This window comes from Nicotiana tabacum, chromosome 15, assembly GCF_000715075.1.
Source record: "Nicotiana tabacum cultivar K326 chromosome 15, ASM71507v2, whole genome shotgun sequence".
Classification (NCBI taxonomy): domain Eukaryota; kingdom Viridiplantae; phylum Streptophyta; class Magnoliopsida; order Solanales; family Solanaceae; genus Nicotiana; species Nicotiana tabacum.
The window spans coordinates 77,001,183-77,021,165 of NC_134094.1; the positions used below are offsets into that span (position 1 = coordinate 77,001,183).

The 19,983-nt window shown below is 36.7% G+C and overlaps 1 protein-coding gene across 2 annotated transcripts; it reads left to right on the top strand.

Moving 5' to 3' along the window:
- Positions 1-662: 662 nt before the first annotated feature.
- LOC107763578 (regulator of G-protein signaling 1) lies at positions 663-11,273 on the top strand. 2 transcript variants are annotated; one of them, XM_016582066.2, is made up of 12 exons: positions 663-878; positions 2,501-2,621; positions 2,739-2,802; positions 2,924-3,008; positions 3,396-3,469; positions 5,220-5,411; positions 9,284-9,372; positions 9,465-9,703; positions 10,016-10,140; positions 10,313-10,434; positions 10,580-10,749; positions 10,844-11,273. In XM_016582066.2, exons 1-12 carry the CDS (start codon positions 802-804, stop codon positions 10,848-10,850), a joined length of 1,365 nt encoding a protein of 454 aa, XP_016437552.1. In that variant the 5' UTR covers positions 663-801; the 3' UTR covers positions 10,851-11,273. The 2 variants fall into 2 exon arrangements, with proteins under 2 accessions (XP_016437552.1, XP_016437550.1); XM_016582064.2 differs by having other exon boundaries at positions 664-878; positions 10,580-10,935.
- Positions 11,274-19,983: the final 8,710 nt, after the last annotated feature.

Here is a 19,983-nt window from a genome sequence, read left to right on the forward strand (position 1 = left end):
ACACCATAAAATCTAGAAGAAAGATGCAAAGAAAAAGTGAGAGCTAGTAAATAAGACATGCATTGAAAAGCGAAATAGTAATCCACAACATTGCCACAAGCTATCTCAGACAAAAACCCTACATGACTAGTCCCACAATGGTACGAAGTAAGGCACGACTCAACTACCTCCTAACCTACAACCCTAATACTCGACCTCCACATCTTCCTATCTAGTGTCATGTCCTCGGAAATCTGGAGTCTCGCCATATCCTGCCTGATCACCTCTCCCCAATACTTCTTAGGCCGCCCTCTACCTCTTCTGGTGCCCTCCACAACCAGCTGCTCACACCTCCGTATCGGAACATCTAGGCTTCTCCTCTGAACATGTCCGAACCATCTAAGTCTCGCTTCCCGCATCTTGTCATCAATAGGAGCCACATGCACCTTCTCCCGAATATCATCATTCCTAATCTTATCTATCTTAGTGTGTCCGCACATTTACCGCAACATCCTCACTTCTGCTACTTTCATCTTCTGAATATGTGAGTTCTTAACGGGCCAACACTCAGCCCCATACATCATGGCCGGTCTAACCACCGCTTTGAAAATACCGTTGACGGAATTCTCGTTTTATGTCTATTTCATTCACTTTACCATAAAACAAATATCTCGCGTTTCTCAACAAGTTAAAAGAAAAAAATATAAAGATTTATTGCAAAGCAATTTAAAACACATGTTGAGTTCTTTCTTCTGGTAGACATTTCTACAAACAGTTGATGGGCATTATAGAGGCAGCAACCAAACAATAGGAGAATAAATTATGGCAGCTTGTGCCAGCAAAGGAGGGTGTCCAAGTGACTATGTAGCGCTTTCAATTGCCGTAGTGTCCATGATCTCGTAAGTTTTTAGCAAAATACATCAGCCTCTAAGTTTATGTGAGCACATATTATACTAAAAATATCTGCTTTTTTTTTTCATTAAATAGCTTAGTTAGTATATCGTAGTCCAGTTTATCTCTTTTTTTTGCTCATTTCAAATGGGTATTAGCTGGTTGTGGAAATTTTGAAGTTAAATACTTGTGGTTTGTTGTTTCCTTGCTGTATCTGACTCATAGGAATGCACGATTGGACAAATTGAAAGATACTAGTATTTTTTTTTCCTTTAATGTTATGAAGATTCTGCTGAATTCAAGGAAAAATTGGATTTTGTGGGGAACTTTTTTTTGGTTTACTCAATATGGGTTACAATGAGCCAGACAGAGGGATGAAAGAGATCAAACTCGGGAATAAGAAGCAAACTTGCTTTTTCTTTTTGATCATTTTGATAGAGCAGGATGAAGAAAGGAGAATATGAATCTTGTGTGTTTAGATCATCTATTGCTTCTGAATAGGTCGAAGAAGAAATGGAAATGAAAGATAAATACAGCTTGCTATGGTCTTATTCTGCTTGCTTTCACCTGTCCTCTTTCTGCTTTTAGTATGCCAATGGTGTGATGGACGAGAAGTCTTAGCAGGATGGGGATGGGGGAACTCTTACTAGTGGCGGGGCAAGACTGTGCTTAAAAAATATCAACTTTAAGGTTTTTGACTTTGGTTTTCCCAATTTGATTCCTTTTAACGTCCTCGATTCTTTTTGTTTATATATATTTGTGGATGTAATACTAGTATCTGTTAATAGATTGAGACTTTGCTCTTCCCCCTCAAATGGCAGTGAATGTGTAATGGAAATGATGGTATTATTTAATGGTCATATACCAAAAGATATTTAACATAGTAAAATATTAGTAATGATAAAAAAGTAAACAACAAAAGTAATGAAAGAAAGGTTATTATGGAAAAAAGTGGAATATAGCATAATGAGAAGGGGCGAGGTGAGCTGTGGCTTGTGAATTAATCCCCTGTACCTCCCCATCGACATCCTGAACATTTTCTTTTCTTAACTTTCTCCCCTTTATAAGGACGGTGCTGCTTAAACTTTTCTAGTCTTCTCCCCTTCTTTACTTCATTGTGGGGTGGTAGGTGTTCAAAGACTGTTTGCATATCCAGAGGCATGGTGACAATAGAGTGTAGGATGTAAGCTCAGGGGGTTGAGAAAAATAATAGGAATCCGCTCCATCTTTTTATACACTGTAAAGGGTGCGAGAAGAGGAGGCTTGGTAGATTTAGAGTGTCTATACCAGGCTTAAAGTTCATTCCTTCGATTATTTACCCGTATGTTTTAATGCTTTTTTGCATGTGAAGGTGTGTGATTGTGTTCTAGTATTAAGATTTAAGGTAACGTTTACTAGAAAACATGTGTGCCATCACCATATAAGATGCTCACTGAATGCTAGTCACCTTGTCGTATTTATTCTTGAAGTAAAGCCACTTCAGTTTTCCTTTTGCCGGAGCTTTTTATGATTAATGTTCTCAATTATTGTTTAAAGTTTCATTAGTATGTATATCCATCCAATGCTTTAGCTTTTATTTCCATTAGATTACTTAGGATGTTGGTATTAACCACTTGAGTTTCCTCTGCAGACTTCTCCTGAAAGTGACATTACCGTACCTGATTCACAAGATTCCGAGGCCCAAAGGCAGTAGCTTTTGGCTTGTGGCAATTCAAGTTATAGCAAGCTTCAATCTGTTGTTGTCGATTGTGGTATCCACTTTTCATTTCTTCTTATGTGGTGTTATGCTTCAGACTCTGATTTAATATTCCAAAACACTAATGGGACTATATTTTAATTACCGTGTATTATTCATATGGCTTCTGCAGATAGCTCTCAATTTTCTAAAGTTCAGAAAGAGACATTGGTGGAGGTCTTGCTATCTCTGGGCAGGTTATTTACTCTTCAAACGGTGTCCGAATATGATTTAGTCTTCAAATATCTTGCTTTTGCCTTAATCTGGTGCTTACTTGATTGATTATTCTGCAAGACATTTGATCCTCCTTTCTTTCAGTCTGGATTGAAGGTCCACTCGGATTTGGTTTGCTGTTGAGCTGCCGTATTACACAGATATTCCAACTATATTATATATTTGTGAAGTAAGTTTGACCTCTTTAAGAAATAACCGGCAACCGCTATTCTTTGTGATTGATGTGATGATTATGTAACAAGTAGCCTCATCAATATCAATTGAAAAACTGTAAATTGGTGCAGCCTCCTCACTCCAAGTCTCCAACCCCACTTTACCTGAAAGAAAATTCAAATATTAGCCACCTGCAGCTCTCCAGAGGAAAACAGAATAATGGATTATCTTGAACGTAATTCCTGCTCTATAGAAATGAAAAGATGTAGAAACGAATTGTTGCTCTAAAATAGTATAACAACTCTCTCTCTCTCTCTCTCTCTCTCTCTATTGTTAATGCATGCCATGTGGAAAAACTCTTTTTCAGTATTGTCTTAATTTTTTGTTTTATATGATCTTTCAGGAGACGTCTACCACCAATTAGATCCTATATTTTTCTTTCGCTGATTCTCTTGCCGTGGATAGCTAGTGCTGCCTGTAAGACTCGCCAAGTTGAACTTTATAAAGAAGTCTCCTTTAAAGTTTCTTTTCTTGAAATATTGATATATTTTGTTTTAGAGACTAGTTTTAAGGTATGCCCTTTGCGCGTGTACCCTATATCAATGGATAAACAATTATAAAAAATCACATAAATATTATTGAATAATATGTAGTTATACAACAAAAATTAAAGAAAAAAATGTAGATCCTGAAAATCATGTATGTTAATCTGTTTTAGCTAACTCAATAATGGAAGAAATCATGTCCACATAAGTCATCACGGTACCTTATTGTGATTGCTTGGGACTTCATTCGGAATATCTTAAGAAGGTTGTTGTATGTGTGACCTAATATTAGAAACAAATAAGTTTAACACAAACATACGTTTATCTCGATTCTTCAAAGATATAAACAATCAACTTATCTAAACTCGGATAATTTTATTTTTTGGCTCAGTTTAACATGTTTTACCAATCTAATTTTAAGGTTCTAAAGGTCAGTTTTATTTAATGATTCAGCTCTCATCTCGTAGTGAGTCTATTTGATTCCTATTAATATTCGTTCATATAAATTTTTTATCTCAAATTGAGTTCTTTTCCAAGTACAATCAGGGTTCATTAATGACCTCCCTCTCATTGTCGCTATCTCTATTTTCTTTCTAATTTCCTATTAATAATAATAATAATTTTATTGTATTGCAATTATTATTATTATTATTATTATTATTATTATTATTATTATTATTATTATTATTATTATTATTTAAATACATGTTTACAACAATAGTGTCCCATAAAAAGTTAGTAACTAACTAAACATTAACACTACTAAGATTGAAAGACAGGAAAAAGAAAAGGGCAAAGTAAATCATAAGGGTACCATTCACATGTTTAAGTTCTTGTATCATGTGATGACGTGCATATCCCATTCAATGAGAACAAAAACACAAGAAATATAAATCAGTAATTTGCTAACTATATACCAATATAAATTAAACACAAGAATCAAGATTCAATTTCTTGCCTCTTCATGGCAGCATAAGCTTGCTTTGACATACTTATATTAAATCTGCATGAGAAGCAAGGAAAGTGGCATCTATAATATCTTTGGCGCATGGAACATGTGCAATAATTGAAATTCTACTTATTCAAATATTTTGTAATTATGTTATTGTAATATAACATGCCGATCGCGCAAGAGAAGTTTTTGTCTTGCACATTACCAAACTCATACCTGAAAACCATACACATACAAAGCATGCAATAGATTTATAAAGTTAAATCAAAATCCATTCAATCATCAAGAGAAACAAACAACCAATTCGTGCAGCTCTTTCAATGAATTCAAACAGAAGACTTTATTTAGTCTGCTTCTAATAATGATACCCGCGATGGTCATAGCTCTCTTTGAATTTGAAAAGGATATAACATAGATTATGATATCACATGGGATGTATGCCTTGTCTTTTGCCTACACTTTTGCAGCTGTATTACTTTATGCATTTAATTTTGTGTTTTACTATTTGGTATCGATCTTACAATTGAGTCATGCCAAAACTTTGCGCAAGTGTATGAACAATTTTTTTTGACTTTTGTTACCAAGGGAGAACTTGCTGATTTTAACTCATTCAAACTGAATGTTGACAATCCGTTTAACATCCCTGCTATTGATATTATAAGCTTCATTTGCTACAGTTATTTATGTAAGAAAGCCTTTGAGAGATTAATACTGAGTTTCTTTAATGTAGTTATTCATATAAGAAAGCCTCTAAATTACCGATGCCACATGGGGACTGTGTGGATCATCCCTGTTATGGGCCTTCATGCGTTATATGTTGTATCTTTGATTGCTTTTACTGGGGCTGTGCGTCATGTGGAATTCAGATTTCATGAACTGAAAGACCTTTGGAGAGGAATTCTTGTATCTGCAGCTTCCATTGGTTTGTTTCTATCCATTTTCTTTTTTTGGCTTCTTCCTGGCATGCTTCCTTTGTCTTACTTCATGTGCTCAGGTAGGTGAAAGTTGAAACAACATATTGAGAAATGAAGTTAAATTGAGTTATGTAGTCTCGAATAACCACTTTCCCAATATGGTCCAAACATCTAAAGAGTAAAGATATTCTTACACCTATTGGAAGCACCAGCATAATGCTATGTGAAGTATTTGTAATATATGTCAGGGAAAAACCACAGGAGGAAAGTATCTAATTCTGGTGTACTGTTAGTTAAAGTGGCCGAGTTTCTGTCGTCTACATGAATTTGACCGTCTTGACTGAAACAACAATCTACATTACCTCTCATGCATTTCCCTCAAGTTGGTGATAATCCAAAACATGGATATCCAGTTGGTTACGGATAAAATCCTATCTAAAATCTCAGAAAAGATTTGTTAATAGGGCGCAAAGGTCCAAATATGCCCTTGTACTATACAAAATTGAGCACATTTGCCCTTCGTTAATACTTTAGCTCAAATATACCCTTATCGTCACATAGTTGGTCCATATATGCCCTTAGAGTTACACAGTTGGCCCATATATGCCCTTTTCGAAACGGAATTTACCCAAACTAATTAGCTCTTTCGTTAATTATATTAAAGTGTATTACAAACACTATTTCCTTTTTATTAGTACTTTTTCTTTACCTTTCTCTTTTCTTTCTTCTTTTTTCTTTTCTTCTCTTTTTTTTTCCTTTTTCTTTCTCCCTTATCCGTTTCCTCCATTACTGATGTCTTCTCCATTTTCCTCACCAATTTCACTTGACAAAACTCATGAATTCCAATTACTAAGAAAATTCTCGCATAAGGTAATCAAGTTCCAATTTCACTAGCCCTCTAAATAAACGAAATTAAATTGTTCCAAAAATTATGGTTTAAACTTTAAAATAATAAAAACATCTCAACCTTTAACAATACTCAAAAGACCAAAATATTTAAATTGTTTCCAGAAAGATAATTTAATGATTAAAAGCCTAGAGTTCAAGTTGTAGTGTTATAAATTTGAGTTGTTAGTCTTTTTTCATCTTTTTTCAGCTGGACATTTTCTATTTTTTTTTATTAACTATGTAAATTTGGGGTGTACATGAAACGGGTTGGTTCGGTTTTTATCAAAACCAAACCAAACCAATTATATCGGTTTGGATTGTTAGGTTTTGTTGGATTTTTCGGGTTTTTTGTTACATAAATATTATTTCAATCTTACTTTGTTAAATATTTTAGAACTAAATATATGTTCAGTAAAAATTAAAAAATTGACAAACATATGATCTATTAAAATATTCTTATGCGAGAATTTTCTTAGTAATTGGAATTCATGAGTTTTGTCAAGTGAAATTTGCGACGAAAATGGAGAAGACATCAGTAATGGAGGAAATCGGATAAGGGAGAAAGAAAAAGGAAAAAAAAAAGAGAAGAAAAGAAAAAAGAAGAAAGAAAAGAGATAGGTAAAGAAAAAAAGTACTAATAAAAAGGAAATAGTGTTTGTAATACACTTTAATACAATTAACGAAAGAGCTAATTAGTTTGGGTGGATTTCGTTTCGAAAATGGCATATATGGGCCAACTGTATAACTCTAAGGGCATATATGGACCAACTATGTGACGGTAAGGGCATATTTGAGCTAAAGTATTAACGAAGGGCAAATGTGCTCAATTTCGTATAGTACAAGGGCATATTTTGACCTTTTTCGTTAATAATTGTAGCTTGATATACAAAGTTCATATAAGAGGTAGGAATCAACAACAACAACCCAGTATAATCCCACTAGTGGGGTCTGAGGAGGGTAGTGCGTACACAGACCTTACCCCTACCCTGGGGTAGAGAGGTTGTTTCCGATAGACCCTCGGCTCCCCCCAAGAACTCCCCACCTTGCTCTTGGGGTGACTCGAACGCACAACCTCTTGGTTGGAAGTGGAAGGTGCTCACCACTAGAGCAACCCTTAGGATCTGTCTGTTAACTGTTAGCCGCTTTATACCTCTTTTAATACAAAGGCGAGGTTAGAAACCACTTGGTTAAAACCCACTTTACAGCTAGTATTATCTAAATAGAGAAATGATTTTAAATATTTTTTATGAAAAGACTTTTTTTTAAGTTTTTTATTTTGTCAAATTTTAAAACATAACATAAGAATATATATTAAACTTTTTGTTCAATATAAATAGAGTTAAACCAAAAAAAGGGAAGAGGAAAAGAGAGTTCTGGTTATATTTGAGAGCTATATGGGTTATATGAGAGATAGTTTGATAGAATATAAATTTTTGGTAAGGATATTTTGTCTTGTAAAAAATAATTTTTATCAGAAAAACTACTTCTGTTGCTGCTCACATGCACTTTTAATTTTTGGCCAAACACGTCAAGTTTTAAAAAAAAGTGCTTTTTTGAAAAAAAGTTCTTTTGGCTTCCCAGAAGCTTGCCTTGCCTAAACAGGCTATAAGTAGATATGAACTCAAACCAAAGTTCTGGATGCAAATGTCTCGGTCATGTAAATTCACATGAAGTATGTGTTATAGCTTTGAATACAAGACTTTGGGGCTTGGGCTTGGTTCTAAGGAAGCAGGTTATCTGTTGCTTATAGGCAAGACTTTGTTTACTCCAAGAGAAAACAATGCCCCCAACACTGTTCTTTTAATATATTTTCTTCATTATGATGAAAATTGCAACTTATACGTTTATTGTAATTTTGGAATATCTAAATTTTAGTTTCAAAAAATTAGAGCACCGAAAGTTGGTTAAATTGACCCTCATTAGGCAAAAATTGCGACCAAACTGGGACAGGGAACAGGGGCGTATAAAGAGATATTTTTTTGTTGGACTTGGAGATCTTGCTCACAAACATGTATGTACTGTCCGTTCTATGTGACCAGATGCACACCTACAATTCCTCAATATTTTCAATCACTGCATCTCTGACATTTATGACAGTCATCCAGTAACAATATATTATGGCAATGTTTTACTTGCTTTTTCAAACTACAGATTAGAATAGCGCATTGCATCCGTCGCAAGGATGCTTAGATACTGCTTTCAACATTCAGCGAATGTTCAACTTCCTGGATTTGCTTTTAGGTAGTTGAAATGCAATCATAAGAAACCCTCAAAGCAGTTGCTTCATAGTTTCCTCTTTGTTAATAGTACCACGCAAAATGTATTTTCCATACTTGAAAGAAGATGCAAAGAAAGACAATGATGCTACAGATGATGTCAACTTGGCTGCAAAGAATTACTCACTTTTCTAGCCTTATGCACGCCTGATCCTGACTATTCGCCTTCGAACTAAACACCCAACAAGTGCCAAGATAGCACTACTAGAGTATGGAACTTCTGAAGCATTTGTATAAAGGTTGGAGATAATTTTTCACAATATTCTAACGTCGTGAAGCATGGTATTGTCTCTAGCTACATATATCCCAGTAGATGTCCAGAGGTGCTTGCCCACTCTGCCCTTCTGTCATGTGATGGTGCTCAGTTACTAAATCTTATGGAAAGGAATCTGATTGGCCTCAAGTTCGTGATTATCGTTAAATAGTTCAGAGATTATTGCTATAAGGTTCTGTAGTTCTTTCTTTTTAAGTAATATATGAAGCCATAAAAAGTAAGCTCTGTAATATCATAACTTGTTTTTTAGTTTAAATATTCATGTGTTTGTTACATCATGCTTTATTCAAATACATGTTTTATGGCTTTCATCTATGTCTGCTTCCACATTCACTTGTAGTTCAAAGCATAATAGATCAAAAATGATTTTTCGTCTTAGACATCCCAAGATTTTTTTTTTTTTTTTTTTTTGCTGATATCACTGTCTGTTTTCTGTCTCAAGGAATTTGGGTGGCTGCTTATGTTATGAATGAAGTTCGCGAGGACATATCATGGCTAGAAATTGCCTCTAGATTTTTGTTATTGGTTATGGTACAATTTCCTGATCTTGTGCTACTTTATTAATATGTGGGTGCCAGAAATATTTGTGGATTGCCCACAGCTTTCTCTTGTTATTTCAACAGACAAGTGTCCTTGTGCTAGCATTCTTCTCTTTCTCAATTTCTCAACCTCTTATCTCACTTATGAGCTTGAGGAAGAAGGATCATAAGGAGTACAAGACAATGAGTCAGGCATTAGGCATACATGATAGTGGGATTCTTCTACAGAGGGAACCGATAAGCATTATAGATCCAAATGAACCTTTGGATAAGCTCCTGCTGAACCGAAGGTTCCGGCAGTCCTTCATGGAATTTGCAGACAGGTTTTATTCTTTCTCCTTTTGCGAAAATAGCATCATATCTTTGTGCTGTGTACATGGATCAGCTTATCATATTAAAGAGAGAAGATGCATGGTCCTGTCTTTTGTCCTTGATTTAACATAATTGAATATTAAAAAAAAAGTAAAATGTTTGTGATATTCTTGGAAACAAGTAAAAAAAAATCACAGACGAAATCAGACCATCTTTTCTAATGATAAGCTCTGTCAGACAGGTAATCAACCCTGTGAACGCTGAAATTTACTTCTCCTCCACACAGTAATGGACCCATTTTTTAAACTTTGTTCACATTGTAGTTGTTTGGCTGGGGAGAGTGTCCATTTCTATGATGAAGTGCAACAGTTTGATAAAATTCCTATTCAAGATCCAGTTAGGAGAATTTACATGGCGCGCCACATAATAGAGAAGTATATAGCTGCAGGTATGGTCAATTCTTGTATGATTCAACTTTGATGGTCATTTCATCTTCTCTTCAGGGATTTCTTGGTAAACTATACACTTTGATTCTTCGACTTAGTCCTGTTTCTGGAAATTATGCTCGTGCTTAAATTTGATGCTCTTTTGACTTGCATTTACTCATTAAACACCTATAGGAGCACCAATGGAGGTGAACATTTCTCACAGAATTCGGCAGGAAATTTTGAGTACTAATGATCTCTCCCATACTAATCTCTTCAAAAATACTCTAGGTGAACTGATGCAGCTGATGAAACTGGTTGGTCTTTTACCTTCTAAATAATTACTTGCTTGATTGCTATGGTACTTTGCATTACGTTAATTCTGCTCCTTCTATCCCTCCTTCCCTGTCTTACGCTTTTATTTCATCTACTCTTATTCAATCGCCTTTCTTGCGGACATAGAATTTAGCAAAGGATTACTGGTCATCGATATATTTCATGAAGCTGAAAGACGAGGTCAGTATGAGAACAGTTGATCATGAGCTGGAACATGCTAGCGGTTGGAACTTTTCTCCAAGATTGAGTTCTGTCCATTGTAGTGATGACCCTTTTCAGCATGAACATAGCCCCAGGTATTCTGCTTGCCATAGTCATGATTCAAAACTGCAATGACAAAACATGTGAGGGGGTCATAGTGTTCCAACTTGATGGAGTCGTATATATTAGGCACTGAACAGGAAGAGGAGCAAGCCCAAGAATCCTGCATATCCCGATCGATTGAGCAAAAGATGCATGATATTCATACTCACATGATGTGCCCCAGCAGCCTGATTCTCCTGTTCTTAGATAGCACGAGCCTTCAAAACCAAATTTTTCTCTGCACTGTGCAGTGGTGTGGCCCAGTCGTGCTATTTGGACCTTAAAGAGTACTGGCAAGTTCCTTGCATGTGAAAACACAGGGCGGCTGTTGGAAGACTGATGGTGACTTCTTGTATCAAATAGCTGGTGGGTGGCAATTTATGTTGGCTGGTAGATTCAACAATGAATAGGACATATAGTTGTGGTTATGTAGCATATTTTTGTATCCGTTAAGAACTTGCAAGGTGTATCTTACCCAGACTTGTTATATAAATCAACGAGTGAAATACCTTTGATATCCATTGCTGTCTTAAATGTGAAAACTACTGTGGCGTCCCTGAAGACAGCCGTAACAGGAAAATGTAACTTACCGAAATGAACCAAGTAAATTGCAGATCAATCATGCTACTTGGATGAAATAGTGTTATGTGCTAGAAACAAAAACATTACTTAGGTGATTTTTTCCTGTCTGTTTAAGATTTTGTGGAAAGAGTTCTACGGTACTTATACTAGTGGGAAGAAGTAGCTACGCAATACAATAATCAAATTGAGCAAGAATTTCTCCGATATGCTATAAAATTGGTAGGACACCACCATTAGAGCATCGATTTTAAGCATTAGTGTGCACTGTACACGGACCTGATGAAATCCATATGTTGCAAATTCTTATTGACACGTTTGCCACTCTCACAACAGTTTTACTTGGAGAAATTTTAATGTTTACTCAAACCAACAAATCCTAATGTTACGAATTGATTTCATAACCTTTTGGGCCGGAGTGGTTAATATCTTATTGGGCCAGTCATTAGCTGATGTATTTTAGTCCTAGTCTCATTTTCATATATAGCATATTATGTTAGTCTAGTAAGTCTGGGGGGCTGTGTAGTCAATAGGACACATGTAGTTCCCTATATAGAGTTGTTAGGCATTATTCTGAGATGACAATTGTCCAACGTAGTATAAATAGTAGGCTCAGTGTACTAGAGAATCTATCTGAAATGAAATTCATCTCTTTTTCCGTTTAATTTTGTCTTTTCCTTTCTTTACGTTTTTGGCACCGTAGCAGCCGCACAATCTGGTATCAAAGCATTTCTCTGGGCATCAATGGTGGATCCCCGCGTATCACCGACGGAGGTGACCAAGGAGACCACTCCTCCAACCTCGAGCTCCAAATACAGACGTTCATGGAAACCTCGGTTAAACGCATGGAACAGATGGAAGAACTACAGAGGCGCCATTTGGAAGCAAATCAGCGCATGAAAGGTTGGATGTTGGATTTGCAACGAAAAGAAGATACTCGCCTAGCCATGGCTCAAGGGATCGCCTATTATGAAACTGGTCAATCATCAGTGCGTGGTGGATACCAACCGACGTCCTCACCCACGACCCCAGTTTAGTCCTCGTCGTCAGCGGTAACTCCTAAATAGAGGTGTTAACCGGACGGGCTGGTCCGGACTCGACACGAAAAAAAATAACCGTCCGGTTATTGTTCCGGGCCTGTAGCGGGCTGGATAAACGGGCTGGTACCGGGCTGGAAAATTTCGGTCTAATTAGGGGCCGTCCGGGTTCGGGCTTAACGGGTCCGGATAGGGCCAGGATTACTTATTTTTTTTTTAGTATATTTTATTTTCTTATTCAATGTTATTGATACTTAAGTGTTTGCAAACTTTTAAGGCTTAAAATTAAATTTTAAACTTTAAACTTTAAAGTTTTAAATTTGAAATTTGAATTTTAAAATTGAAATTTGAAAGTAAGTGGCTACAAAAAATTATTTAATAAAACCAATAGGCAATATGTAAAGATCAAACTCCGAAGGCTTTCGTTTTATATTTTTATTGAATAATAAATAATACTTCAAATTAATTTGCAAGTTCTATTTTGATTTTTTTTATTTTTGAACTTGCAAATTAAAAGTTTACAACAATTATAAAAAAATAAGAAAGAGTATGTCACATGCTTTGCATCATTTTTTTAAATTCATCCATGTCAACATGAGGTTCTTGATTTCCGGCATTGCTTGAATCGGAACCATAAACTATTATATCTCCAATTTTATGGTCCTCCGCTTCATCTACCTCTTCACGCCCTTGATTTCATCGTTCTGATCTTATCCAATCTCTGAAGCACACTAGAATTTCCAAAGCGTTGCTGCCCAATAAATGACGAGTATCTCCTAGTTGCTTCCTTGCTTGGCTAAATGCACTCTTTGATGCGACTGTTGAAATCAGCACATTTAGCACGTCTCGAGCTATGGCCGAAAGAACAGGAAATTGATTTGAGTTGCTCCTCCACCAACCCAGCAGTAGAAATTTCTTTGTGCGGGGCTCTGGTGACTTTTGCAAGTGGAATTGGAGTTCATCAATGTTACTGGTTTGTTGATGCTCTCCTAGTGTAGACCAAATCAAATAATTTTTAACACCATCATTATCCTCCAAAGCACCGGATGCAGATGTTGAAACTAAACTTGAAGAAATATTTGCATCTACAACAGCAGAAGCATCAAGAATGTTAGCATAATAATTATATAAAGTTTGTAAATGTTTGTGTAGATCAGAAATACAAGTTTCAACATCAGGGGTTTCAGTTGGTCCAATATTCATATAAACATATAAAGCAGTGATTAATTGGCGACAAGTGGCCATTTTGATATAAGGGTTTAAAATAGCACCAATTAGGTAAATAGGGGGAATTGGGTAGAAATATTTCTTAAATGTATCTAGCATAGATTCAACAACAGAAGAATATCCTTCTTTCTTCTTTAAATTATGGAGTAAAAGAGAAATTTCAGCAATATAAACTAAACCATTTGCAATAGTAGTATAATATGTTCCAGAAAACTCAAGTGTATCCACATAAAATTTTTATAAATATTTTACAATATCTTCAATGACATCCCAAGCTCTAGACGTTAACAAACAGTTATGATCGGTACAATGAGAATTAACAACTTCAGTTATAGAAATTTTATATTTATGACAACATCTTAAGAATAAATAAATATAATTCCACCTAGTAACTATTTCTTCAGGCATGAGTCTTGGCTTTAGTCCATACTGTATACATTTTTCCTTAAATGCATTTAATCTAGCACTTCTTTTATTTTCTTGAATTACACCAACAACTCTTCTAACTAAAGTGATCTCATCTCTAAATAATTCAACGCCACTCTTCACAATTAAACTATAAATATGACATGCATACCTAATATGAAATATTTCAGGAAGTGGCGGGTGTAGATGCAATTTTAATATTGTAATAGCAGAATTGTTGTTAGAAGCATTATCAAATGACATACACAAAACTTTTTCTGAACGATTGTAAAATATAGCAACTTCATGGATAGTATTACTTATAAATGCACCAGTATGACTTTGATCTTCATCATATTTAAAAGCAATAATACATTTTTGCATACAAAAATTATCATCTATACAGTGGAATGTAACAGTCAAATAATTATTTTCATTAACAGCATGACTAATATCAGAAGTAAGAGAAACTCTACAAGAAAGACTAGCGAACAAATAACGGATATGTGTCTGATATTGTCCAAAACGTCGAAAGATATCAGCTCTACAAGTACTTCTAGGAATACCTTTAAACAAAGGGTTATAAATTCTTTGAATATAAGTAACAAGATATGGTGAAGCAGCAAAACTAAAAGGTAAACAACCTAAAACAATCATTTTAGCTAATTCTTCCCGATCTTTCGCTATATCATATTTACCCATTAAACTGCCAGTACCCGGGTTAAGTATTTATTGCCCACCTTCCTCATTAGTACCCCATGCAATAGGGTGGTTATCTACCATGTGCCTACGAAGTTGACCCGTTCCCCCTGCCTTATCTCCGGTCTCATGTTTATAAACTTCCTTACAAATTTGACATATTACACAATTTTTATCTTCTTCTAGTCTTTCAAATAAATTTCAACACTTACTTTTTAATCTTCGATTCCTCTTAATAGGGAGGGGAGGCCTACCTGTATTACCACGACCTCCACCCCTAGTATTTTGAGTTTGACTAGCATTACTAGGTATAGCTGGTGGTATTTCAAGATTATCAGATGATTGAATATCATCTAAATTATCATTTATACCATAATTTTCTTGAAATTGCTCATAATCTACATTTAAATTTTCAGGTGAACTTTCAGAAATATGTGTAAAGCTACTAGAAGAACCAACACCACCTCTTCATTTTTTAGAAGTTTTACTCTTATTACTACCGCCCATACTAGCACACGCTTTTTTTGGATGCTCTAAATATATCTATTATGTAAATTAAATTAATAATTCAAAATAATAAAATAAAAATATACACCAAAGAAGATAAAGAGATGGAACGAGTGTACCGGGATTTCGGATGCCGCACTAAATTTGATATCAAACTTCAGTTGATAGACTGATACTTGATATTTGATGATATTGAATATTGATATCACACTTCACTTGAATACTTGATATTTGATAATTATAATTTTATAGTGACTAAAGTAAATATTTGATGAAACTTGAAATAATAAGTAATTGAGAATTTAAGAGCAATAAGCAATATTATTAAGAGAGAATTGAGAGTGAATTAGAGTAGTAAGAGAGCAAATTGTGAGAAAAAAATGAAGAAGGAAGGCTATTTATAGTTTTTAAAAGGTTAAAATTACAAATTATCAATTATTAGGGGGTGGGGAAGGGGGGGAGGCTATTTTCTTAAGGGGTAGGCCGAAATGGCCATTTTTGCAAAATATGGCCGTTGCCCAACTGTTATTTTGAATTTGACCTTTGGCAATGGTCAAAACATTAAAAAACAAAATTGACAACGGTAACCGGGCTGGACCGGGTTGTAGCCCGGTAAAAATCCGGCAAAGGATAACCGGGCTAACCGGGTTCCCGGGCACCGGTTACCAAAAAATATTCGTTCAAGCCTGGCTCTCCCCCCAACCCTCACCCAACCCGTCCCACCCCTAGCGTACCGGGCAGACCCGGGCTGAACCAGGTTGAATTGGGCTGTTATTAGGCTGGCCCGGCCCGGCCCGATTAACAGGTATACTCCTAAACTTTTCAATACTAGTCAAGGAGGACCCTTAGCTCCCTCTAACCTCAATGCACCTCGTTATGGATCTGGACCTTCGCTGAGCGAAACCCTAGCCTTACCCCCTATGAACCCCCATTTTTCCCACACTTATATCTCTATTTTGAGCTCCACCATACCAACCTCCATCAGCTCGACCAAACCTTTTTCTTCACTATCAGCTTACAGTAGACCCTTCACACCTTCACATACCTCATCAACTATGAACCCTTTAACCTTTGGCACATATGTTCCCAACCTCGTGGCAAAGACGCCAATGACAGGACCAGGACAGTCACTAATGGTCAATAATTCATCTCACATGCCACACTACCTACCCCAATTTCCATTTTCCTCAAACCAAAATTCTCTCTCAGCAGGACCATTACCACATTTCCCTCTTACCATTGCCCAAACACCCATCTATAGCTCGCAAACCCCTACAATGATAACACAATTACCTTCCTACACCGACATGTCCTTACCCACCATTTTCTCCCTACCAGCAAACCCACCAAAAAACCCTCGTCACTTAAAAGCCAAATTGCCTTTTCCTAACTTTGATGAAGCAAATGTAAGGGGCTGGATAAGGCGGTATGAATACTACTTCCATTACTATCAGGTTGCTGAAGAAGAAACAATGTTGTGTGTAGCAGCAATGACTAAGGATGATTTGGGCAACTGGTTTGACTCATCCATTATGGACCATGGGGGGTGGATCACTTGGAGGCAATTCTGTATGGACCTTTGTGAATGGAGTGATGGTACTGGGCCCTTGGATGTAGTCACAACCTTTAATCGATTACAACAATGGGCCGATATCTTAAGCTATCAGAAAAAGTTTGAGGATTTACGCTGTAAAGTCCAAGTAGTTCGTCCCCACCTTGATGGGATCTATTTTGTGCAGTGTTTCGTTGGTGGGCTCAAAGAAGAAATAGGCCCAATGGTCAAAGTAGTCAATCCAAAAATATTAGTCGCAGCTTATACTATGGCCAAACTCTATGAGCAGTCTCAAAATGCTACTAAGCAACAGACGTACAAGCACAATAGGCCAGTCCATTTATTTATCCTAACCCCAGAGCCCAAACTACCCCTCTTTTTCCCAAAACAAATACTGTACCACCCTAAAATACCAAACCACCACTCCTTAAAATTCCTACCATTGAGGCCTTAAGAGAAAGAAACCTATGTTTCCCTTGTCATGAGAAGTACACGCCTGGTCACCAATGCAAAAACAGGGCCTTAAATGTATTGGAGGGAGAGGCGAATGTTGTGAAAGCCTCCGATGAGTAATTAAAAAATGAAGCAGAGAATATTGTACAGGAGGAACAAGGCGAGGTATCTTTAAATGTAGTGATGGACCTCAATCACTCTCCAACACTATCAGAATTGTTGGTTGGGCCTAGAAACAATGAGTTTTGGTTTTGATTGACAGTGGATCGACCCACAGTTTTATTGACCCATAAGTCATCAAACAACTCAATTTAAAAGGGCAGCCTTTCCGTGAGAGTCAGAGTAGCCAATGGGCAAATTATGCCATGCTCTCACAGCTATCCTGGTTTTACTTGGACCATGGGAGGGGAAGTTTTCAGTTTCAATTTGGGCTTGCTGAGAGTTGGTGGTAGTGACATAATTTTGGGTATGGATTGGGGGAGCACTATATCACCAGTTGTGTTACACACTCGGCCACACATCATCTCGTTCTTTAAGGTAAATAAACTACTTATATTAGTGAGTTGTGAAGAAATGATCCCAATTAAGTCCAAAGATATGAAAAAGATTGAAAAGTTGCTCAAAATGAGAAAATTCATGTTGTCAGCCCAATTACTGCCCGAAAATGAATCAAAAGAGGAGGAAAAGGTTCCCCACTCAATCTAGTCCTTGATACAGGAATATTCCACATTATTCCAAGAGCCAAATGGACTTCCACCTCCAAGGAATTATGATCATGCCATCGATTTGTTACCAGGCTCTAAATCAGTCAATCAACGGCCATATCACTGCTCATATGAGCAGAAAAACATAATTAAGAGGATGGTGAGAGAAATGCTAGAAGCCCAAGTGATCACTAACAGTTCTTCACCATTCACATCCCCTGTGATTCTGGTCAAGAAGAAGGATTCTTCATGGAGGTTTTGCGTTGATTATCGCAAACTAAACGAGGTGACTGTGAAAAACAAGTATCCTATTCCGGTGGTAGAAGACTTGTTGGATGAGTTGCAAGGGGAAAGCTTTTTTCCAAATTAGATTTACGGTTAGCTACCATCAAATACGAATGAGGAGAGGGGATGAGTACAAGACCACTTTTAAAACACATCATGGATTGTGGGAATTCTGCGTAATGCCGTTTGGATTGATAAACGCCCCTCCTACCTTCCAGGCTTTGATGCACGAAATCTTTGTTCCGTACATAAGAAAGTCCGTCCTCGTATTTTTTGACAATATTTTAGTTTACTATGCTAACCTTGAAGACCATATTAGGTATCTCATAAAAGTGTTTGAATTACTGCATCAAAACAGGTTGTTTGCTAGACGATTGAAATGTAATTTTGCACAAACACAAGTGGAGTATTTAGGCCATGTCATCTCGGGCGAAGGAGTAAGTACATATGTTACCAAGTGGAGGCAATGCTATCTAGGCCACAACCTGTGAATATTAAAGGGCTGAGAGGATTCCTAGGCCTAACTAGTTATTATAGGCATTTTATAAAAAATTACGCGATAATTAGTAGGCCCTTGACTCAGCTGTTAAAAAAGGGATGCTTCCAGTGGAGTGGTTCAGAATCACAGGCCTTTGAGGAACTTAAGAAAGTTATGGTCAAGGCCTATGTTTTGGGCTTACCAGATTTTTCCATTCCCTTTACAGTCGAAGTGGATGCTAGTGGTTGTGGTATAGGTGCAGTTCTAATGCATAATGGAAGGGCTTTGGTATTCTTGAGTCAAGCATTAAGCCCAAAACACTTGGGCCTGTCCACATACGAAAAGGAATTGGTCGCACTCTTGGTAGCCGTAGACAAATAGAGACATTATTTGCAGACTAATAAATTCCTCATACGCACGGATCACTTCAGTTTAAAGTTCCTTCGAGATCAACCAGTGACTACTACGCTATAACATAAAAGAATCACGAAGCTAATGGGTTTGGATTATGAAATTTAGTACAAACAAGGTGCTGAAAATGTTGTGGCAGATGCTCTCTCACGCAAGAAAGAATTGATGGGTGAGTGTCAAGGAATCTCAGTCATTCAACCTCGTTGGGCTCAAGAAATCATGGAAAGTTATGAGAATGATCAAGAGGTACAACAACTGATAGTGCAACTCAGCATTGATCCTTCATCAGTCCTAAACACTTCTTTTCAACATGGGATTCTGAGCAAGGATAGTCAAGTTTGGGTAGGCAACCATGGACACCTCAGAGAGAGATTAATACAGGAAATGCATGCTACTCCTTGGGGGGAGGAGATGGGGGGTCACTCTGGGATCTTACCAACTCAGCAAAGATTGAGATCCTTATTCTATTGGCCAAGTCTATTAAAAGATGTTAAAGAAATGGTGAGGTCCTATGAAGTGTGCCAAAGAAATAAAGGGGAAAGTGTGCCCTATCCTGGCCCTTTTCAACCCCTTCCTATTCCAACTAAGGCATGGGAACATGTGACAATGGATTTAATTGATGGACTTCCTAAGTGTTAGGGCAACGACAACATAATAGTGATAGTCGATAAATGCACTAAGTATGCCCATTTCCTAACCTAGTCTCATCCTTACAATACCACCCAAGTAGAACAAAAGTTTTTAGATAATATGTTCAAGCTCCATGGCGCACCCTATTCAGTGGTATAGGATAGGGACCCCATTTTCATCAGTAATTTCTGGAAAGAATTGATAAAAGGTCTGCAAATTCAGTAGAAGTTAAGCACGGCTCACCATCCATAAACGGACGG

Excerpts from the sequence above, each read along its gene's own strand:
- LOC107763578 (XM_016582064.2), top strand. The coding sequence starts at position 802 with ATGGCAGCTTGTGCCAGCAAAGGAGGGTGTCCAAGTGACTATGTAGCG. Across the intron at positions 3,009-3,395 it reads CTATATTATATATTTGTGAA|GAGACGTCTACCACCAATTA; the intron begins GTAAGTTTGACC and ends ATGATCTTTCAG. Across the intron at positions 5,412-9,283 it reads TGTATCTGCAGCTTCCATTG|GAATTTGGGTGGCTGCTTAT; the intron begins GTTTGTTTCTAT and ends TTCTGTCTCAAG.